Source organism: Arctopsyche grandis, chromosome 9 (assembly GCF_051622035.1).
Source record: "Arctopsyche grandis isolate Sample6627 chromosome 9, ASM5162203v2, whole genome shotgun sequence".
In the NCBI taxonomy this organism is placed as follows: domain Eukaryota; kingdom Metazoa; phylum Arthropoda; class Insecta; order Trichoptera; family Hydropsychidae; genus Arctopsyche; species Arctopsyche grandis.
In genome coordinates, this window is record NC_135363.1 from 27,188,862 (window position 1) to 27,213,223 (window position 24,362).

At 35.9% G+C, this 24,362-nt stretch overlaps 2 protein-coding genes and 2 long non-coding RNA genes across 5 annotated transcripts in view; 2 read left to right on the forward strand and 2 right to left on the reverse strand.

The window, feature by feature from the left end:
• Positions 1-24,362, reverse strand: part of LOC143916668 (uncharacterized) — a 265,871-nt gene that overhangs the window by 230,862 nt on the left and 10,647 nt on the right. The gene's annotated exons all lie outside the window — the stretch shown is intronic.
• Positions 4,159-17,428, forward strand: pix (ATP-binding cassette sub-family E member 1 pix). Of its 2 annotated transcripts, none has more exons than XM_077437852.1 (12): positions 4,159-4,316; positions 6,774-7,006; positions 7,080-7,295; positions 7,378-7,585; positions 9,073-9,259; positions 9,328-9,449; positions 9,520-9,620; positions 9,693-9,873; positions 14,906-15,027; positions 15,096-15,292; positions 15,378-15,612; positions 15,687-17,428. In XM_077437852.1, exons 2-12 carry the CDS (start codon positions 6,782-6,784, stop codon positions 15,732-15,734), a joined length of 1,842 nt encoding a protein of 613 aa, XP_077293978.1. In that variant the 5' UTR covers positions 4,159-4,316; positions 6,774-6,781; the 3' UTR covers positions 15,735-17,428. The 2 variants fall into 2 exon arrangements, with proteins under 2 accessions (XP_077293978.1, XP_077293979.1); XM_077437853.1 differs by having other exon boundaries at positions 4,174-4,316; positions 6,753-7,006.
• LOC143916669 (uncharacterized) lies at positions 5,403-5,789 on the reverse strand. The gene is made up of 2 exons (XR_013261003.1): positions 5,685-5,789; positions 5,403-5,588 (listed from the first exon to the last, which is right to left on the reverse strand). It is a non-coding gene; the product is annotated as an uncharacterized LOC143916669 (long non-coding RNA).
• LOC143916667 (uncharacterized) lies at positions 18,323-20,009 on the forward strand. The gene is made up of 3 exons (XM_077437867.1): positions 18,323-18,391; positions 18,510-18,910; positions 18,999-20,009. Exons 2-3 carry the CDS (start codon positions 18,853-18,855, stop codon positions 19,283-19,285), a joined length of 345 nt encoding a protein of 114 aa, XP_077293993.1. The 5' UTR covers positions 18,323-18,391; positions 18,510-18,852; the 3' UTR covers positions 19,286-20,009.

The window sequence follows — 24,362 nt, forward strand, 5'->3', positions numbered from 1 at the left end:
TGGGCCCGGTAAAAGGGCCCACGCAAATGTTGAAACTTACATTTCGAGCCTAATAAAAAAAGTTAACCGATCCTTGGGTATTAGTTGTTTGTTTATCTCGTAAAAGCAGGTATTAGTTGTTTGTGTATATCGTAAGAAATTTGTTTTGTTGAAATACCCAAACTCTAGGTCCCAAAGTGCAATATCCTATACATTTTTACACACGTGAAATAGTTAAAAAGTTATTTAATTTTACTGAGGGCCCATATTTTCTAACGGATAGTGGGGCCCACATGCCATCGGGCATGTACGCTTGTATGGCCAGTCCGCCACTGCATATATACATATATGGGGGTGGTATATGAGTACAAATATATATATATATATATATATATTGATTAGGTAATATCGAACCATTTACAGAAGATAGAATATGTAAAATCAAAATTGTTTTATTTTAAAAAACGGACAGATTTATAGAATTCACAAATATCAAAATGTCAATATTGAAGTACCTACCTAGTTCGTTTTGTGACCCTCATTTATTAAAAAATGTTGCTAATTTATTGAAAAATGTGATTTTCAGGAAAGAGTTGAAAAAAATAGAGCAATCTAAAAGGTCGGGCTGCGGAGCTGATGAGATATATATATATATACCATCATCCTCGACATTTCACGAACTGAGCTTTTTGGCCAACGTAGAAAAACCCGTGCTGACTATGGTAATCATCTTGATTATATTACTACTTTTAGAAAATAATTTATTTATTAGGTACTATTCGACCACATCAACTTTAGTCTCGGCCCGATGATCAAGAAGTATATAAAGGTAAAAATAGAAACCAAAGTAATATAAAAACTTTATTTATATTACTTATTATATAGTAAACATTTTACATAAACAAAAAAACAAATTATAATGAAATACAATAATAAAGGAGGTATGTAAAAAATAAATGATGACTAGATGATTATGTTTATGTGTGATGTTGTTTGATGTTTTATAAAATTTTTTGAAGCCAACCCTTCTGTTATTCATATACCTGGATTGTATTTAATATTTTTAGGAATGTGGATAATTGGCGGACGTTTGGTAATGTGTGTTGATGGTTCCAACCCTTCTATTACTTGTATTTTGGGTAAATTGAAGCTAGTATTCTCGGGTATGTGGATAACATGTGGCGATGAGTTTGATAAAGATGTGAGAGATAATGAATTATTAATTTCAGTATAATACAAATTTTTCGTTTGAGCTTCATATATTATATTGTTTATGGCATGTGCTTTATCTAATTTTAGTTTCGGATTTAAGCCTTTTAAACTCTCAATCCAGGACGCACACATTAGATCGAAAGAAGTTTGGGGAGATTCAACAATGGGCCGAGACAGTATAGTGCATGCTTGTGCAAGCAGCTCATTTTTTTTGTTCGGCCTATTCTTTGTTATTTTCGGCACCTTCATCGTCATCATTAAGAGACGAATATATCAAAGACTCTTTTTGTACTACTTCATTTTGGTGTTGTTGAGAATAATCTTCCTGAAAAAAAAAAAAAATAATTTAAAATTTTTCAGATGCCAACAACAGATGCAGAATGAATCGAAATCGCAAATGCATTTCGATTGAAATTGAAATCGAAATCCCAGGTGCATTGGAAGTCTAGATGGCAAACACATTGAAATTATTAAACCTCGAATTTCAGGTCCCTCATACTACAATTATAAAGGCTTTTATAGCATTATCCTCATGGCTTTGGTTAATGCGAGAAAAGAGTTCATCATGATTGATGTAGGAACAAACGGAAAAATCTCAGATGGTGGAGTTTTATTCTATACGAAATTTTGGGAACTCTATGAACAACGCAAATTAAATTTGCCAGAGCCATGTCCATTGCCCAACACCACGACGAATTTTCCATATGTATTAGTAGCTGATGATATTGCATTAGAAGAAGACAAAGACACAATAACTAGCCTTTCCACTTCTTTTAATCGAAATGCTAAGTCAGATGCAAAAACAGTCAGAGACGAGTTTCGACAGTATTTCTTCGATGAGAAAAAAAGAACAGCCTTGTAACCTTGTAGACACCGTGGTAGGTCAACCTATATAATTATCATTATTATTTACTTGTTTTTTTACTATACATATTTCTTTCTTGCTTTTTATTTTTTTACTATCTTTGTTATTCTTTTTTATGTATATTTGTATTATATTGATTTTTTTAAATAAAATAATTTCATTTGTGATCCGTAATTATTATTTACCGTAATAATTTTTCATATTGCTATGCTACATTATATTTATATACATATATTCAAAGACATGGTTATATCTAGTCACCGGACCCAGAAGGTGCCGCGTATTGTTCAAAGGTTGTAAATGCATTGTTAAAGGTTTGCGGAACCTTTTTTACAAAGGATTTACAACAATGTATAGCACTGTGACTATCCTACCTCTAGTTATATCGCACTATCATCGAAAATCACCATAAGCTAGGGTTGCCAAGTGTCATGGACAAAAAAAGAGAACATTTAACAAAAAAATGTTTATTTTACAATTTTCTTTATAATTGTGCGGGAAAAGATTATATCTATAAGGCCGGTCATACAGTGAGTATGTACCGTTTACCATGCACCCTCTTTTTTTGATATTTCGACTTAAGATCTTTCGATTTTCGATCTTTGCGTTTTCGGTAATATCAGATTCCGGCTCGTCACGTAGACCCCCATAAGGCTAAGGTATCACAATAATTTTTAAAACAAATTTACACAAAAGTCCAATTATCTCAAAGGAAATATTATATGACTTATTCCACTTTCATAATAACCGGAATATACATATGTAGTTAGGAACTTAAAAAGTGCGCTTAAAAATTAATTGTTGAATTTAATCATCTTCATTCTCACTCAATTTCATCACCTCTGTTGCTATATTTATTTATACACTGCTAATTTGATTCAAAAGTTTCTTATTTTCTTTATAAAATTCTAAACTATCCCATGTACGCGTTCGATGAATGCCACGTTTTTTCTATATGTATCTAAAAAAACCACGTCCCACATTCACCGCTGTCTGATTTCGCCCTCATGCCATCTTCATGGTGTTTAATATTGTTTTCAGTCCATTGTCGAATTACTATCATCGGGCCGAGACTAAAGTTGATGTGGTCGAATAGTACCTAATAAATAAATTATTTTCTAAAAGTAGTAATATAATCAAGATGATTATCATAGTCAGCACGGGTTTTTCTACGTTGGCCAAAAAGCTCAGTTCGTGAAATGTCGAGGATGATGGTATATGTATATATCTCATCAGCTCCGCAGCCCGACCTTTTAGATTGCTCTATTTTTTTCAACTCTTTCCTGAAAATCACATTTTTCAATAAATTAGAAACATTTTTTAATAAATGAGGGTCACAAAACGAACTAGGTAGGTACTTCAATATTGACATTTTGATATTTGTGAATTCTATAAATCTGTCCGTTTTTTAAAATAAAACAATTTTGATTTTACATATTCTATCTTCTGTAAATGGTCCGATATTACCTAATCAATATATATATATATATATATATATATATATATATATATATATATATATATATATATATATTTGTACTCATATACCACCCCCATATATGTATATATGTACATATATATGGAGAAGGGCGAGAGAAGTGACGGTGTAGTTTCGTCATGTCATCTCGCTTGGAGTTTCGATTGGTAGAAGGCTGTGGTGTGGGTGTGGGTGTGCTGCGAACAATAAAAGTTGCGTGTTTAGATGACCAGTTATGAGTAGAGTACGATAATTGAACAATAAAGTGGTTATGAGGTGATGGTATGCACTGCATTTTGTTATGACAGAAGAAGCGGTATCACACGATGGTTTACGGCCAGTACCTGGGGAGCTGCCACATTAGATTGGCCATGTTTAAGCGGTTTATATTACAAATACCGAGCGAAGCCGGGTAAATAGAAAGATAATTGAATAAAGTAATGAGCCGAGCAAATGTCGTAAATATGTTCGCGACACGCTCTCTGAAATATCGACGACATCCCCCCAAGGCAATCCTAGGGGTACTGCGCGAGCTATGGAGGGGCGTCGTGTGGCTCGCCGATTGGTGAAAGATTGGAACACGCTGTATGTTTCCACGCCGTCAAATACCGCGGTATCAACCGCTAGTGTTAACGCTGCCATTGACATGTGTACAATTGTACATGCACATGCAATAGACGGCCCTTTCAGAGTGAGCTCGCGTTGCCAGTGGATGTTGACGTTGACGGGTCGTTGACGGGTCGTTGACGGGTCACTGACGGGTCGCTGACAGCTCGCTGACAGGTAACCACTTCCGAGTGAGGAGAGGGGACCCGTCTCCCCTCCCCCGCACGCCCCCCGCACTCGGTTCACTTTGAGGTTATGTCGTGCACATATGGGACAATTCTCTCCGCATCATCACCTCACTCACACCACACTCATTCGTTATTCATTTACAAAATGCTAAGCTTCACTTACATTGCCAATTCATTTGCTTGTCATTCAATTTTAGATCAATTATATTTCACTCCTCAATTTAAATTTATTATATTTTTTTTTATCATTTTCACGACAAATCTTCGTACTGTTGTATATCATTCCATTAGCGTTCAGTGTGTGTGTATACTAATATATAAATGTACCAAATTTATCAGCACTGTTTTACTTTCTATATGATTATGTTCGATGCCCTACTTTTCACTGCAATTATATGAAGAAAAATAATATTTGTATTAGAAATATACAAAAAACGTTTCCGTGTTAAACTCTATAACTACACCGTACCAAACTTCAATAGTTACATTTCTTTTATATTATTTTTAATTATTACACACATTGTATTTTTAATTTGTACCAGGAAGGCCTAACAAGTAACCCCAATGCGCCTTCCTGGCCAGAAACATTTGATACAAATATTATTAGTATTATACAAAGTACATAATTACATATCAATTAATAGCCACAGAGAACTGTTCCCGTTCCCATTTGTCGGAAAAACGCAGGTAGCGAACACGTTGGTCGCGACGCGAAAATATTTGAAATTATAGCGTTGCAATGACACACATTCCCGGTTTTCCCGTTTCCGTTCCCTTTTTTTTCCCGTTTTTTTTCACAGTAATCTTCCCGGACATGCATACAACAAATGCTGAAAGTTCTATCGTAATCTGTTAAGTGGTTTAGAAGCCTGTTCGAGACATACACACAGAAATTCATTTATATACACATTTATATACATGAGAGATAATTGAAACAATAATTTATTTGTTTTTCGTACTTTTTCATTTTAATGTAATTTTTAATCATATTTTACACATTTAAAAATAAAACTTAATATTTAGTGGACCCTCCTTTTTCGTTTATGACTTCCTTAATCTTAGCAGGCATGGAATTTATCAGTTCTTCTATAATGCGTCGCGGCATTTCATTGTACCACTCATTATAAATTTTATTTTTTCATTTTTATGCAGTTTAGATGTTCACTTTGCTTAATCGGTGTTTTATAATCATCCACAAATATTCTATCAGGTTCATATCGGGGCTTTTTCCAGGCCATGGTAACGTCGTAACTCCCATTTTCTGTATATTTTTTTTTACCTATAAAAAACCATATAATTTTTTATTTTTAAATTTTATTAATAACATACATAAGCATAAAATAAAATATTTATTTACCGTTTTTGATCGCTGGCATGGTGCGGATACGTTTTGGAATATTCCTTCACCGCAGTATGAAACATGTTCTTCCATCGATGGGACAAAACTTTCCTCCAATATTGATTTGTTCATTTCTTCATTCACAAAACCATTATTAAAACAAAGTTCTTCAATTCCGTAGTATGAAATATACTCCCAAACCATTTGGCTGTGAGGGTGCTTTACTGTTTTGACAGTATACTTTTCGTTGTATCGTTCTTCACTTAAGCATCGAACATACTGTAATCCTTCCGATCCAAAGAGCTTGAACTTGGACTCATCCGAGAGTATCACTTTCTGTCAATACAAAAATGTCCAGTTTTCATAAGTTTTGGCTCATTGAAGACGTGTCTCCTTCAATCTAAATGAGAGAAATGGCTTTTTTGCATGTCTCCAAGTGTAAAAGCCACCTTCTCTCAGTCGTCTCCGCAAAGTTTCAACACTAATATTAATTGAAAAATCTTTTAAAATGTCTGTTCTTTAATTTAAAGCAGTATTGAAAAGATATTCAATAGATTGGCGTGTCAGCAAACGATCTCCCCGTGAATTTATCTTCCGAGTCAGTCCGGTGCCTTTACACACTGTCACACTGCCAGTTTCTTGTTTCTTCAGTATTTTTGAAATTTTTGATTAAGAATATCCCAACAGACTTGAAATGTCTCTTGTTGAAAGTCCACATTTCGAAAAAAGTTAAAATTTTCACATTGTTTTCCGAAGTTGTTTGATGGCGTTTTGACACTACTATTTGTAGATTAAGAACAACGCTGCTTCCACTTCGAAATCACACTTGAAAATGAGGTGTTCAAAATATCGAGGAGGGTCTATTTAAATAAAATCATAAAGAAAAGTTCGAACCCAGAATGGGGTAGAGCTTTTACGACCCGAAAATCGTAAAATTCAAAGTGATGCAATTTATGTGACCGCCAGTGTATATATAGATATAATATTTTAGTTTTGTCAAAACCTGGAATTTCATCGTCTAAAGGATATCTTATTGATCAACTATCGTCCCCCACACTAACCTCAAAGTGTCCCCCCCCCCCACAGACTGACTTACCTCTGATGTAGGCTTTATCATGATTTCAGCCTTGTCTCGCAACAGGTCCAACGATGAGACGGATAAGCAAACTCGTATTGCCATCGTTAATCCTGATAGATGCAAACCCAAGAGGTGTCGGCAGGAGTGCAAGAGGAGTTGTCCGGTGGTGCGCATGGGTAAACTTTGCATTGAAGTCACCCCCAATAACAAAATAGCATCCATCTCCGAAGAGTTGTGTATCGGTTGCGGTATATGTGTCAAAGTAAACCATTCACTATTTAAAATTTTTAACTTTAATATGTACATGAGTATGTATCAATTAATTTGTTTTCCAGAAATGTCCTTTTGACGCCATTACCATTATTAATCTACCTTCGAATTTGGAAAAGCATACTACTCATCGCTATTCCAAAAATTCGTTCAAACTCCATAGATTACCGATTCCGAGACCGGGAGAAGTTCTCGGTTTAGTCGGTCAAAATGGTATTGGTAAGTCGACTGCTCTTAAAATTCTTGCTGGCAAGCAAAAGCCCAATTTGGGGCGATTTACCGTAAGTTAATTCATTTCTACAACTAATATTATGTGAATATATACTAAATTCTTCATGTGTGTTTGTGTATTTTGTTTTCTAGGATCCTCCCGATTGGACAGAGATCTTGTCGTATTTCCGTGGATCTGAGCTTCAAAACTATTTCACGAAGATTCTTGAAGATCATTTGAAGGCTTTGATCAAACCACAATACGTGGATCAAATTCCCAAAGCCGTCAAAGGCACCGTGGGTCAACTGTTAGATAAGAAGGATGAGAGAAAAAATCAACATCAAATTTGTAAAATGCTTGGTAATATATATTTGAATTTTAATCCATTTGGATAAATTTAAAAACACTTGGCCAATTAGGTGGTGGCTGTTTTCATTTAGAGTTAAGCCGTTATATTTTTAAGTGACGGAAGTCCAATTTTCAGTTCCAAAAACACTGTTTCTGTTTGACTTAATTCACAAATTGTTATCACTTCGTTTAATTTGATTTGTCAACGATCTTGGAAGAGCGGAATAAACTTATTACAGGCCACCGGTATTTTTAAATATTTTTAAACGCAAAACATTATATTTAATATTTTTGCATAGGGGTGGGTGGAGGATCCAAATAAAAGGCCAAAGTCGCTTCACAGCATTTATTGGGTGATTAAAGAGATCCACGCACCGCCAGTGCTCTGTCCAGAATGCCTTCATATGGCCTAAGTACCTGCTTATAAAGGGCAGGTCGCCCACTGCATCTTCCTCGACGAGTTGATTTACCTATTATATTCATGTACCAGATATACAGTCTCACGGTCTCGTGCTGTCAGCTCTGAGAACTCTTGTGGGAATTGGCCGAATGCCGTTACCGACCACTAAGTACATTGTTAGCCGACAGTACTTAAGCCTAGAGATAATCCTCGAAAACCAATTATAACGGCGGCTCCTTTTGGCATATGCTACAATATTTTGCGAAATATTTCTCGAAATGAAAAAAAGTGGACTTATGCAACTTTCAAATATAACGGCTCATATCTAAACTGTAAATCTATTGAGACAGACTTCAATTAGTATTTTAACCTTTTGCCCGCGGCAATAAATATAGCGAACAAGCCCTGTACGCGGCCACCTTTTTCGCAAATTTGGCAATCGAGTTTTCGACCTTAAATACAGATTTTAATATTTACTCAAGTAACCAGATATGTTAATTAACACAAAAAGTATTATTTTAAACAATAAAATACGTAATATATCTCGTAGTTTTGGCTTAATTGTCAAATAATCATTCTTCATACAATTGAGACGTATCGTAGTCATTGTTAAACAGACGTGACGTCACATAAACGAGGATTCAGTATGGTTCCACAAAAAACTAATTTTGACTGGTATATATTCATTTTAAGCAAATCGAATAGATGGCATTCAACTCTCAGTAATATATTCGACCAATTTTGAACCTTAAAACAGTTGAAATAGGCGCATATAAGGCTCAAAATCCCGTGCAAAGTTCAGAAATTCTATGCAAGACAGCCGCGCTACAGACTTGTCGCGCAAAGCTTCCATAGAAGACGGCCGCGGGCAAACGGTTAATTGATGTTTTCTTTCTTACTCAGGACTCTCAGAATCTTCGAGGATTTTTATTTATTAAAGCATGCAATTAACCGTCCATCTAGATGTGCTATCAAAATAGTTGACTTGTTGGAAAATTAGTTTCCGAGATACTATTTTACACCCCAGACTATAAATATGTTTATCCTAGTAAAAGCCAAAATCTAGTTTTAAAATGAATTGTATACATTCGATTTTCAGAGCTGTCTCACATTCGCGATCGTCAAATTTCTGAACTGTCCGGTGGTGAATTGCAGCGATTCGCTTGCGCCATGGTGTGCATACAAGCCGGAGACATATTCATGTTCGACGAGCCTTCTTCATATCTTGATGTTAAGCAGAGATTGAATGCTGCCGAAACTATTCGATCGTTGATCGATCCCGATAAGTATGTCGCATTTCTTCGCACAATATAACTATGTAATCAGTGTATTTACTATCAATATATTAATTTAGGTTCGTAATTGTCGTGGAGCATGACTTGTCAGTCCTGGATTACCTATCTGACTTCATATGCTGCCTGTACGGAATGCCTGGAGTGTACGGTGTTGTTACTATGCCGTTCTCAGTCCGAGAAGGTGAATATATTTACGTTTATTTTATTAATGGATTTTTTCAAATCGTACTAATACTTTTCTTAATGGTCAGGTATCAATATCTTCCTTGACGGTTATGTGCCGACTGAAAATATGAGATTCCGTACCGAATCGCTCATATTCAAGGTGTCCGAGTCTGCCGTAGAAGAAGAGGTAATGTATATAAGTTTTGTTTGAATTATTCATGCAAACATATATGCTAATGATGTTTTATTTATAATTTAGATTAAGCGTATGAAGCATTACGAATATCCCAGAATGGTTAAAACCATGGGTAATGATTTTAAACTCACTGTAGACAAAGGACAATTTTCCGATTCCGAAATTTTGGTCTTGCTTGGTGAAAACGGCACAGGAAAGACGACTTTCATTCGAATGCTGGCTGGAAAATTGGAACCGGAAGAGGGTAAGTGTACTCTCTACGGAAGAAATTTCATACAAATGTATTTTGTGTAAATTAATTTGCACCTTCTATGAATCGTATCAGATGTTAAACACCGTCATCTAAAATTATTATATCATATGTCATACGTTTTCGCACTGTTAAATAACAAGTAATGTTAGATTGGATCGACTTTGATCAATCAGATACTATTGCAATAGGGATAGCAATTTTAGATAATAATTTGTATATTATTATCACTTTATCATTGTCGAGAGGTTCCTACGTCTGTGTACTCTTCGAAAGACTTCAACGTTGAGTATTTTAAGCATTCCAAATTTTATATTTCGTATAGGTACTTGGATTTGTATTTAGACTTATTGGTGTTCTGAAATTCAAATAGTTTCTGAAAACCCGACGAATCCGGGTCCAAAATCATTTAAAAAAAAAGTTATGTTAAATAATATGAAATATCGACAGTAAAACAGAATGAATATATATGTTATAAAAATTAATAGCATATTTTAATTTGATAACTGAAGTTAAAATTAATTAACAAATAAATACAGGTCAATATTAATATTCTTAAAACAATTATATCTCAGTAGAGGTATACCAATATATATATTTTTTGTCCCTTTACTACTATCATTATTATTATAGGATTCCGTAGTTTTCCGAAAAATATAATGAAAACTATACTTATATTCGGTCAAGAATAAAACTGATTTTTTTTAAGAGGATTACAAGAAATAATTAAAATAAAGTACTTACCGTTAGCGAAATCAGGTATGATGATGATGATAATGTTGAAACGATGTTTATACTCTTGAATTCCTAGAGTAGTCTAAGACAAAATATTTAAACTGTATATGGTTGAAATTTTAAATTTAGCAAAATTTCAGTATGCCGTATCGTTTTCCGTATTTATTTCCAAAATGCGGTATGTGTGAACGTGTATGTATGTTTAATTATCGTAATACAGCTTTTCTCAATACAAATGGGTTCAATATATATCTTATTAATCAATTTATACATCAACATAAAAAAGTTTTAGTCCTATAGCATGTTTTTGACTATCTTTGCATTAAAAAATAACGACAAGCATCAACACGCAAACGCACATAGGTAAGGCCAACAGGCGACTGCATGACTAAATAGGCATGCGTCGAAAGCGATGAAAACAATAGCTTATAGATATAGCTGTGTCTTTCTCTCGCATTGATTCATCGATCAACAAGAATATGCAAGCGAACAGTCAAAAACATGACTTATAGCTACCGCCTTAACCTTTCCCTTACGGTGCTAAAAAAATACGCGTGCAGCGGTGATGTCGACTCAGTCGTTCTAGAAATTCGTGATTTTAAAGTCTGATAAATATGAATATTTAACCATTTTTCCTTCTATTCATGACTATAGTAATAGTCCGTATCTATATAAATTAATATATATGTATCAATATTGGTAATATACTGCTAAAAACGATCTAAAAAGCATGAAATTGAAGACGCGTGAACGACAATCCCAGAAGGCCGCCCATCTCCAAGTGAGGACGAACACTAGGCCCCCACTCCGCGACTCGCTGATCAGAAATCACGCCACATCCGCCAGAATTACGCGATGATCCAAAACCTATGCGTAAAAATATATTCAATTTTTTCATCAAATAAAATAAAATATGTTTATATGTACTTTTCATGTATTTATTTTCACAATAATAATTTTAATACACAAATACATAAATTGATAAAAAAAAATGAGAAGTAAACGTAAATAAAAAAAATACAATATTGGGCATAGCTAATTCCAAACTAAGTTCTCTAATAAATAATTTTCGTCGACTTCTGTTATTCGCCTTCCATTCTGGATATTTCTGCGCCCATAGCAAATATGCATTTAGCGCAGCTATATCCAGCATCTCCATAAAAACATTTTATCGCCGGTATCTACTGCACCTTTTGTTTTATTATAAAACATTATTATTTCCGGCTTCTTTTCTTCATGACTACTCACTTCACTGTCATGAAATTGAGTAGACAATAGCAAAACTGCTTTATTTTTTTTTGGCACATACGAAACTAATGTCTTGGTTGATGTAAAACCAAACAAGCTACTGTGTAAAAGTCTATGTTTCGATGGTAAAAATTCTTTAGGAATTTCCCGTTTATTTTTACGTAGGGTACCAGTTAGAGTTAGCCCTTTATCTAAAAGGTTATCAGCTAATGCCACCGAAGTAAAAAAGTTGTCCGTTGTTACACCTCTATTGGTGCCATATTGCGGTTGAACTTAATCCATCACTACACGATTCCCTTGATTTATCTCTCGGCAATTATTAACCATACCTGTATAAACCTGTATATTTAATATATATGCTGTTGAAGAGTCAGCCGATACCCACATTTTTATTCCATATCTACCGGGTTTCGACTTCATATACACGCGGAATGGGCAATTGCCTCTATAGGTAGCCAAACGTTCATCCACAGTAATGTTGCAACTTGGAGAATTATTACGTTTACATTCTTCTACAAATTTATTAAAAATTGTCCTGATAGGTTCTAATTTATCAGACGACACGTGTATTCTTTCTTGTCTGGTTTCTTTGTCGTCAAAACGAATTTGACTGAATATTGTGATGAACCTATCCCGAGACATAGATGCCGTAAAAAATGGTTGGCAAAAAGCGCTGTCATTAGTCCACAATTCATTTAAGCTTAATTTTCGGGTCCTATTTCTGCCAGACGCAAGCATTATTCCAATGAATGCAAGCAATTCTTCGTGGATGTACGATGTAACTGACGATTCGTTTGTTCACATATTTCTCTCACCATATTTGAATTTATAAACAAAGAGAACATTTCTCTAATAGTATTTACAGTAGTGCTACCATTTATAAGTCCTGAATTTTCGGTAACAATATTGCACTCTCTACGTCTTGAGGATGATGGTGGTAATGAATTCCATTGAAATCCATGATTCGATGTATACACTTCTTCGTCTTCATTTTCACTGGCCTCTAATTCCGAATCTGTATCTTCCATATCTTCAATAAAATCTTCCGTATCAGTAAAATTATCATTTATTTCAAAATCGAGATCGCTATCATATTCCTCTTCATTCATCAAATTTCTTTCAGCCATTTTTTTCAAAAATTAAAATTGTCTTTGAAAATATAAATATAATATACAATGTAGCATAGCAAATTAAAAAAAAAATAACATTAAATAATTATTACCGTATTTACAATATAATAATCAAGAAACACAAATAAAGTGCTGGTCCACACGGTACAAAAAAGCTCCGAAACTAAAAAAACAACACGCGCGCACCGAGAACGGGACACGACTGAAGGAAAAAACGTAATAACACACACTGCATTTGCGCATTATGCCCGATTCTTCGATAAAATATTTTTTTCTGTTGCGTCAGATAAATACGTGTATATTATAATAATTCTATCTAATACATTAATGTATTGCTGAGGAATACCCAAAATATGAACTCTGTATTTAGTATATTTAAAGAGATATTCATACAATTAGAGTAAATGTCGACTATGTTTCTATCACCGGTAAGGAAAGGTTAAAATCATACTTTGGAACGTAGAAATGTATTTTTTTTACGATGTACCCCTTTTCTAAATCATACAAAATCTATTAAAATAAATTTCTTGTAGTTCATTCTAGGCATACAAGAAATATAGGGTGTATAGCTTTGAAAAGGTTACCTGACAACTCGTTCACAGATTTTCCGTAAACCGAGGATGCGCTCCAGGCATTACGTATACGGCCATCTCTTTCTCACCCCGTCTGTTCACCAAGATCTTGTTTACTATGCCATTACGTATGCAGCCATCTCTTTCACAGACCGTCTGTTATCGGTGAACAGTAGGTTCACCGATAACAGACGGTCTGTGAAAGAGATGGCTGCATACGTAATGGCATAGTAAACAAGATCTTGGTGAACAGACGGGGTGAGAAAGAGATGGCCGTATACGCATCCTCGGTTTACGGAAAATCTGTGAACGAGTTGTCGTGTCACCCTTTGAAAACCACATAGTTATTACGAAAAACGTAAAAATTGGGGCACTTGCATTCCCCACTTCGGTGAGGGAGGGTTAAATACGGTTTGGTGATTACTAGTCAAATGTGAACCGGTCACAGGACAATCGGTCACACGTGATCACCCGTCACACTAAAACTGGTCACACCCTAAAATCGGTCACGAGAAAACTGGTTGACCGATTTTATATGACTAGTAGTTCGTTTTTCGTTTCGATTTTATATGACTGGTTCGCATATGACTAGTAGTTCGTTTACCGTTAAATACATAGATAAAGTCGGTTCGGTGATTACTGGTCACAAATTACTCGTCACAAAGTCACTAAAATCTCTATAACGGAACATCTGGCAGCCGAAAAGTCCATCATACTAACGATAACTATCATAGTAACGAGAACTTGAGTGCCAAATATTGTGTATTCGCGATTTTCATGGCAAAAATTGTCTTTGTGACCACCCCAATGTGACGAATAGTCCAATTACCGATAAAGTCATAGGTTGGTCACATCCGAAGTTTTTTTTAATATGTAATCCCCAACCATATGAAAAATTTAGTAGTGGCCACACTGACGTGACATGCGCTGTCAGTTTCTGCGGCCGACAGCCGTCACCCATTTAATCCATTCACTCCCCAATATTGCACAAGGATTCTCGATCAATCGATCGGGAACGTCTTCTGGTACTTCGACATCTTCGATTCTCCCAACCAGTTCGACTTCTCGGTCGTCCGCCATTGCACTGAATAATTTCGAGGTTATGTACGTAGTGCGAATTAGTAACTATGCATATTGTCCTAATTGCGCGTGAAGAAGTATTTGACATAATCAACAATGGCTAAAAACGACCTGTTCGAACTGTTCTTCGACCCCGTGTTCCAAAAATGCTTGATGCACGCTCAAAGCACTGCACAAGTAGACGGTATATAACATTGATTTTTTGCGCAAATTCACACATTTGAGTCTTCGAAAGCATAATGCTTTTATATTTATTTCAAGGATCCGGAAAACTACCACAACTGAACATCAGCTACAAGCCGCAGAAAATTTCACCCAAATCTCAAGGCTTAGTGAGTCAACTGTTGCATGAGAAGATTAGGGATGCCTATGTTCACCCTCAGGTTTGTTTTATTATTCGCATAATCATTAGTGTTTGGACATTTTACTAAGTGTTGCATTTATTTTACAGTTTATTACTGACGTAATGAAGCCGATGAAAATCGAAGAGATCATGGATCAAGAAGTCCAGAACTTGTCTGGAGGTGAGTTGCAACGTGTAGCTCTCGTACTGTGCCTCGGCAAGCCTGCCGATGTGTACCTCATTGACGAACCGTCTGCTTATCTCGATTCTGAACAACGTTTAGTAGCTGCTAAAGTCATCAAAAGGTTGTTTTTTTGTTTTGTTTGTTAATTTATATATTATAAAAGTATGCATTTAATGTTTTAAAATGGTTGTGTTGAAATTTTCCAGATTTATCTTGCACGCAAAGAAGACCGGATTTGTCGTAGAGCACGATTTCATAATGGCGACTTATCTCGCCGATCGTGTTATTGTCTTTGAAGGTTTGCCGTCAATTCATGCGACGGCACACACTCCCCAAACGCTCCTCAATGGTATGAATCGCTTCTTGGAACTACTCAGTATTACGTTCAGAAGAGATCCTAATAATTTCCGACCGAGGATTAATAAAACTGCATCTGTCAAGGTATATCAATTGTATTCTGTACGTATATTTTTTTAATATTGAGCAATGTTACTATATTTAAATTCATATGTTAGGATATGGAGCAGAAACGTGCCGGCCAATATTTCTTCTTGGAGGACTAAATGAACAAACTACTCAACTGACCGAATACGTGTATATGATGATATCCCATTTTCACATAATCGAAAAATTGCATTAACTGTGATCGCGTTTATATTGAATAGATGCATTATTTTTAATTTATAAACTAATTTATGTTTATCACGATCGCCACAATTCATACTGTTTAGTTACAATTAATTCAAATTATCCTAATAATTGTTACTCTTTTGTATATCAAATGGAAATGGAATAAAATAATATTATATATATATATTCAATTTTTGCGTTTCTGTTGAATATCAATCATACTCAATTTGTTTCAGTGGAATAATTCGTTTACATTTCTTGTGGTGTTTTATCGTCCACAATATGTATGTTCTCTCATTGAGACTTTTTCATTTGATTTTGTAGATGAAGGTTATTCATCATTTCTAGGTTCTACATATTAAGTGCTTCCATATGTGCAATTTGAAAAGTTGCCAATTAACGACGGGATCTTTAGGATAGGCCTTGTCCTATAAAAGTTATCACTTATACTTAACCCTTTTGCCCGCGTCACCAAATTTAGCGAACATGCCCTGTACGCGGCTGCTTTTTTGCGGATTTTGTTATCGCGTTTTCGACTTTAAATATAGGTTGTAATATTTTTTTGAATTTTACAATCTATATATTTTTTTTTGACTACTGCCATCTATTGAATTTGGTAAAGTATACATTTAGTAATATTTTGAACCTAGTTATAAAATTTTAACACAATAGACGGCTCTTATACAGGTTGGAACTTCCAAGACATCTATGCGTGTCTCGCGCGCTGAGGGCATGTTCGCTAAGACATGTATAGTAGTCGTACGCGGTGGAAAGGTTAATGGGTCTTATGACATTTTGTACTACTACATTTTTTCCATTATTGAATCGAACTAAAAGATTGACTTTTAAGCTGACATAAATTCAATAAAATGTGCAACTCATCTAATTTCAATAAACAAACTTTATATTTTATTGAAATTTTGTGAGTTTTGACTTCTTCGAGCAAGTCTGAAAAAAAATCAACGCTAACTCGGTAAAATTTCAAAGATCAATAAAAAAAGACGGCAGTGAAAAAGCCAAGTTATGGCAGAAGATTTTTACTTTTCAGTTAAATATTTCTACATCCTTTTTTTCTAAGTCCTTTTTTCAATGAAGAATCACTATTGTGATAGAACGTTTTTTACGCGGGAATACAATTCTCACTGGGAGAGTTACTGTCGTCCAGGGATACGTTTGTTCGTTCCGTGTGGGGGGTCAAAGGGAACAGAATGGCTAACCTGGGATGTCTTGTAGTTGTCGTGAAGTTCCTGATTAGAATCCTCGTCTCGTCTATAGCTGTTGTGAAGCTGGCTCTCGGGTCACCTGGTCTGTCTTCCAGCGGCTGATTCTTTTGGGGTTTCTGGAGCGCTTGGCTACCACGGAAAGGTTAACCCGCACAGGGGTAGGAAGCTGCGTGGAGATACAGGTGACGAACTCGGGGAGGGAGTTATGATAACTCAAAATGGCTGATATCTGGGCACGCCTGCGATGGAGACGGCTCAGGAGAGATTGAGGGGGGGGGGTACGCCTGTACCCTGTGACGACCGAAATGCGAATGGACGAGTCTCGTCTCGTCTCCTTATGGCTAATGTTATATCGGCTAATGTTGCCCTGATGGGACGGCTGGGAAAACGTCACGTTATACTACAAATTAAAAAAAAATTGCTTTAATTTAATACAATATCTACTTTTTTTTTGTTTTGCCTTAGGAGTGTATAGTTTATATTAAAAAAAATATTCTTAAAAAATTGCAAATATCATTTGAAGTGTAACTATAGGTAGTATTTTCTTCAACTTTGACTATTAAAATTGCCTTATTAATTCATGACAAAGACTTCACACTTTTGCAATAATGGTAAAAGACAAACAAAATGAGTCACTAAGCATTTGTCACATCCAAGAACTTCAAAGAATCCCAGAAATATTAATTTTCTTCCAAAAATGATGGTCTGTGAAAACCTTAAGGGTACGATTTAACTTTACATGGAGAAAAATACTTTGTATATTAAAAAAAATGTTTGTGCGTTTTCGGTGCATTAAACAATCTCGTATTGTGCATTGAATAAAATATTTTGGCATTTTAAAGTGGACATTAAAAAATATGAAACGATCATTAAAAAAAATAGATTTCAGCATTGGAATTGATTCAAAAAGTGGTAACGTTGCAGTCTTTTGACACCTGTCAACTGTCAAAAGTGTTTACTTTTGTTTCTCGCTAGTGAAATGTAATCTTAAATAAATAGAACCAAACCACAAATAAATAAAACCTAACCAAACGTTGTTTCGTATTTTGGTATTCGCGACGTTGCCGATATAGTTCATCTGTCATTTTAATGCACATTTCATCCACATTTTAAGTAGCAAATATTTTTTTCAGTGATTAAAGCAAACTCTCAAATGCAACCTGTATCCGTAATTTAGAAATGAACACAATTTTTTTTAAATGCACATTTATTTTATAAAATGGACGTTTAAATTTTTCCCAAACCTTAACCTTAACTAGAAACCCAAGAATATCATACTGTTAATAAACTGAAGATTCAGTCCCACATGGAGATTAGCATCATAAGGATCAGGTCACTCGCCATCGATTATTATTAAGAATAAAAAGGTCAGTTTCTTCATCATTTCAACACAAACTAGTAGCACACTGTTAGTCTATGATATTTTATCCGGCATTTGGAGCCGTCGTGAGACCTCGGCGCTAACCATCATTTATCATTTCAAAGGTGAACCAAATTGAACTCTCACGTCGATAAGCCAACATTGTTAGCCTTCTACACACACAGCAGAATGATGACGTAGTCAACGTGCAAGTAAATTATGACTGTTTTGATAGTCATAGATGACGTGGACTAACACTAGGTCACAAGGACGTGACGTCACGCAATGCATATAACATACATATATCATGACTCATGCTCCACGATTGTCTTGTCTTGTTCTTGGAAACTAGCTCGCATGGTGGGGTCTGATTTCTACTATCATCATCACTGCGTAGCGGTCGAGTAGACTCGACGAGGAAAATGGAGTCACGGTTGAATTTCGACGGAAGTGTCGCCATTTTCATCGATGGCGGTGCTCTTTTCATCGACTTTTTATGGCGTGACTCACAGCTTGCACAATGAAGGTGCTCGTAGGCATTGAATGCTGCTTTTTGCAATGCTTTTCAATATTTACTACTATGTATTTAGATGTTTATTTCAATCTTCTTACAGTTCAGATGCTTTTAAACGTCATTCCTGTCAAGCTATGTACAGTAGAACCTCGATTATCCGGATCGTTAAAAACAAACACAAATTTTACGATTTTGCTACTTCGCATGATGCTACATGGCAGCAGAAAGTTGGAATTCTTTAAAGGTGTCAAAATTTTGAAAATGCCACAAGTACTGTTGCGTATAGGTGGGTGGAGGATCCAAGTAAAAGGCCAAAGTCGTGTCACAGCATTTATTGATGATAAAGGAGATACACGCACTGGCAGTGCTCCGTCCAGAATGTCTTGATATCGCCCAAGTACCGCCTTATAAGGAGCCGGTCTCTCAGGGCATTCAGTTACTTCCCTATTGTTTAGGCATGTACCCGGATATGTATTCCCACGACACACAGTCCCACGGTATCGGTGTTACTTGTAAGAACTCCACGGGAATGCGACCGAGTACTGCTATCGCCGCTAAGTGCATTCGGGGGAGATAATCCTCGAAACCAATTATAACGGTCACACAGAGTCAGGGATGGCCTAATCTGATTGCACTTAACCGGCGGCTCTTTTTAGTATACGTAACAGTACATATGATCCAGTAACGCATTAATAAGTGACATGCGAGACATTACGGGAGCAATAGCACAACTTTCAACACATACATATGTGGTGAATGTGACGAAGAAGATGTCATTGAGTGGTTAAATTGCGAACGATTCCACATTCCAAATTTTGAACGATGAGGAAATAATTAAAGAAATATCTATCTTGGTGGAACAAGATGAGGAAATTTGCGAGGAGGATATCGGTCCTACACGTTCTGAAGCTTTTCAGTGCTTAGATGTTGCCATGAAGTGGTTTGAGAGCCAAGAAGAATGTAACTCGAGACAACTTATGTGTCTTAAAAGTATTCGCGATTTGGCAGCTTCAAAAAGAACAGCTATTTCTTAATAAAGAATAATTTAATATTGATCTTCATGTTTGTATATATGTATGTAAATGTCGACAAATAAAAATTATTCATACTGAATGTACTCGTCTTTCTCTGTCAGTTGTGATTTTTTCGATCATCCGGATTTTTCATTATTCGGAATACCTTCATCCCCAATTAGTGCGGATAATCGAGGTTCTACTGTAATTAAGATAGAACACATATTGGACCGATACAATTAATGGGTGTGTGTTGTTTGAATGGAGTACAGGAAAAGTCCTTTCTCTAGCGAATGATAACTTTATATATAAGGTTCTCATATAAACCCACTGATCACTATTGGAGATATATAATATTTTAGTAGATATTTAGTTGTATTTTTAGAATGTTATGATAGTTTGAAAAGCCCTGAAGTGCGAATTCACACGTCGCAATGCACCGTGTTTAGGTCAACATAACGGTCTGTATAAAATTTCAAATATTCGTTTTACACGTATTGTATACTAGGTAGTGTTTTGTATATTTTTCATTTATGTATGTATGTAATTATAAAGCAAACCTCACATGCAACGTCTCATCGATCATCAAACTGTATAAATATGCAGAATATCGTAATACAATGTAATTGCTATCGACGTTTTAATATGCATACATTTCAATTCAAAATTTTCCGTATTTTATTGTGAGTCCAAGTCACTCGTTTACATATTTATGTAGTAAAACTTGATAATACTACAAATATAATGCACCTTCATAAGAATTTGAAAATCTCATTTATAAGTTTATTTCAAGAATGAAGAACACTTTAAGGTCTGTTCATACCTATCCAGCACGACCCGAATCCTGCAAGTACGGACAGTATTCTTTAGTACATTATATATGGACGCGCATGAATGCGTAAATGCGCATGCGCGAATGGAGTATGAATATACGTCCATATAATGTACCAAATAATACTATCCGCACTTGCAGGACACCTGCAGGATACGGATCGTGCTGGATAGGTATGAACAGACCTTTATTCGTACACGTATATACTCAGTTTTTCCACCAAAATCACTTTTAACATATAAATAATCACAAGGAAAGGTTAAAAGTAATCACAAAAAAGAACAAAAACCAGTGTACCACACAAATGACAGGATTCGACTGCAACGACATTTGGCTAGTGAGCTTAGCCCAGGTAAGGACTCCGCAATGTAACATCATATTCATCTACCTGTTTTGGGACCCCAACATACACTCAATTTGTGGAAGTTTAAATTTTAGATTTTTGCCAGCCTTTGAGGCCAAATACCACTCTGTGCGATGGCCAATTACATTTCGTTTCAGTTTCGCATTGCATTTTTGGTCAAAAAATACAACATTGTTCATGTGTTAGCGGTCGGTAGAATTAGAGATTTATTTTTTGTTAGTTTTGAGTTTGTGTTTCGTATTTTGAAATATTTACAAAAATATTTATAAAATTTTAATATAAAATACGCAAGTTGTTGATATTATTAATTTATTTATCGAATACGTATATATTTTATAATACTGGAAATTTATATTTTTTAAATGATAAAAGTAATTGTCAACGTCATGCTATGGACAGCAAAGCTTACAGTAATATTATTAAAGAATTATTATATAGCTTTCAGTAATAATATTATTAAGTTAAATAAGAAACAATTTAAAAAAATAAAGTAATTGTTTTACACATTGCACGAAGGCGACAGCATGCTCTGTTCTCGTGAGTCTCACGCATCGGATCGACTATACGAACTTATAGTTGAAATGTATTTACAGTTGTAATATATTTTGACCAGTTGGAATGTAATTCACCATATCAATTAACTTACGTGAGTTAGAATGAATATATTCGAACTAGTCAAAATATATTACAACTGGAAGATATACTTCAACTGTAACGGGCTTGGTGCAAACGATCGACAAGCGCCAAACAGACTGAAACACAGATTAACTGGATGGCTGCTTTAAACGCAATTCTCGACTTCACGAATGATAGATTGCACATCAGATGATGAGTAACCTTTCGATGTGCACAGATGCAATTATTAAAATTGAGTTGAATCTTTCTGGCGAGTTTAATAAGGCAAAATTCGGAACTTAAGTATCAGAAGCACAGAACGTATACAGGGTAGGTATGTCGGGACTTCGGGTAGATTTCGCTTAGTGTAAGTGCGAGCAGTGCGCACGCATAAGGTACACGTGTCGTTAATCTGTGGTTCAGTCTGTTTGGCGCTTATCGATCGTTTGCACCACATCGAACTGTAACATATCGATTTGGAAAATTCTTTGTATTTTGAAGTTTCAGTGTGTCCGTCAGCTATTGTAAATGCCGGATGTTCAACCATTATCGCGAACTAAATGGTGAAATCGATATATCTACCTGAAAAAACGAAATCATAATTATGAGTACAAGCGAAAACAAAAATAAAATACATAGTAGCTATCACCAAAATTTTTCACATTAAACCACATTTTGAATTCTCTAGAAAATAATCTCATTTGTTTTTTTATTGAAAAATTATTATTTGACAATGTTTTTCGTGTTACAAAAGTTTAAATGAAATAACAATTTTTGTGTGAGAATGTAAATCGACAAAAAATTGCAAAGCCGCAATCTGGCGATCTGGTTTCAACGCGGAACACTTTTCTATACTAAGCCCGCTTTAAAGGTCACGGAATTTGACCCTTAAAGCCCTCAACATGAGGCCACCACCCCCCCGACGAATACAGTCCAAGAGACCCTTTCGTCGGAGAACGAGACGGTTGTTCATGAATATCGCACAAGAACAACCGCACATCACTGTTCTAATAAAAAAACCACACTGTACATAACCAAGTACAAAATTAACAACAACGCATGAACACATAAAGCGCGCATGCGGTAGGAAACAAAACCTGAGATGTGCCGTGCGAATGCACGCACACCTCAAGTAAACATACATGTACGCATGATTATGCGTGCATAAGCACGCAAGCACACACACACACACACATATATACACACACACACATACACACACACATAAACCACAAATACATACACTCACCTAAAAAGCAAACGCACACTCACACACACACACATTCACAGAATATAATATAAAAAAAAAAATAATAATAAATCAACACATAAATGCTTTTGCAATTAAGTGGAGTAGTAGCATCCAGGGGAACACAGCTTCCCAAAGCATTCCGCGAACTTTTCGAAAGCTCTAAACGATGCTTTACTCATTATTAGATCCCCATGATGTAGGGGGCCAATGAGAGAACCCCTGACGCTGTCCAGCAGAACCCTCCTCTCAGCCTCCATCCCAGGACAGGACCACAGAATATGATCTGCATCCTGCTCCGGAAAAGAACACGGACAAAAGGATTCAGATACCAAGCCCATAGATGCGAGCTTGCCGTTAAAGTGGCCATGACCAGTTAAAAATTGACTGGTCCAAAAACTAGGCGACAGCCAATCACGCTCAAGGCGCGAAGTGACCCTCGGAAAAAACAAATAGGTTTGTCTACCTTTAGAGGAACAATCCCATCTAAGTTGCCAAGCCGAAATAGCACAATTTAAAATAACAGACTTCAAACTTTGCCAGAATCGAGGATAATCGCACTGTGACTGATTAGGAGCACGGAAAAGGACGCCTGAGACGGAAGCATCTAACCCACCACGAAGTTTTTCTCGAGCAGCTCTTATTTGGACGACCAAGTCAAGTGGCAATGTACCCGCAAGAATCTGTAGTGAGTCAGTAGACGCAGTGCGATAAGCCTGGGTAAGAGCGATCAGAGGAAAACGCTGACCACTATTTAATGTACGACGGACCGTCTTTAATTCGACACGATGACCCCAAATGCTAGATGCATACGTCAAAGAGTTCACAAACACAGCATCGTATACCAAGCGTTTTTCATGGAAACCCAAACCCCAAGAGCGACCACAAAGGCGACCAATACGACCAAAGGAAACCTTAGCTTTATCTAATGCTTTCCCAATATGACCATTGAATGTAAGCCCGACATCGAGAACAACACCTAAATACGTGTACTCGTTGACGAATTTGATCTTACAGTCTCCGAGTTTGATATTAGGGGCTCTAACAAGAGAACCTTTTAATAGTAAGCACTTGGACTTAGAGGGCGAGAAAGAAAGTTTGTTAATTATGGCCCAATCGTCTAGAAGGTGAAGTGCCGCAGTAGCTCTACATTCCATCTCAACACGGGACTTTGCGTGCGTTAACAACACGATGTCATCAGCATACGCAACCAACCTGCAACCCTCCGGCAAATTGATTGTAAAGAGGTCATTGATGAGAATGTTCCAAAGGATAGGTCCCAAAACGGAGCCCTGTGGACATCCAATAGAGAGATCCCTGAAACCAACCTGTCCTCCGAGTTCGAAAACCAATTTCCTATCCGACAAGTAACTCTGCAGTAAGCATAGTAA

Coding starts and splice junctions, on each gene's coding strand:
- pix (XM_077437852.1), top strand. CDS start 6,782: ATGATTTCAGCCTTGTCTCGCAACAGGTCCAACGATGAGACGGATAAG. Junction 7,007..7,079: donor GTTGCGGTATATGTGTCAAA/GTAAACCATTCA, acceptor TTTGTTTTCCAG/AAATGTCCTTTTGACGCCAT. Junction 9,450..9,519: donor GCCGTTCTCAGTCCGAGAAG/GTGAATATATTT, acceptor CTTAATGGTCAG/GTATCAATATCTTCCTTGAC.
- LOC143916667 (XM_077437867.1), top strand. CDS start 18,853: ATGGCGGTGCTCTTTTCATCGACTTTTTATGGCGTGACTCACAGCTTG. Junction 18,911..18,998: donor TCACAGCTTGCACAATGAAG/GTGCTCGTAGGC, acceptor ATCTTCTTACAG/TTCAGATGCTTTTAAACGTC.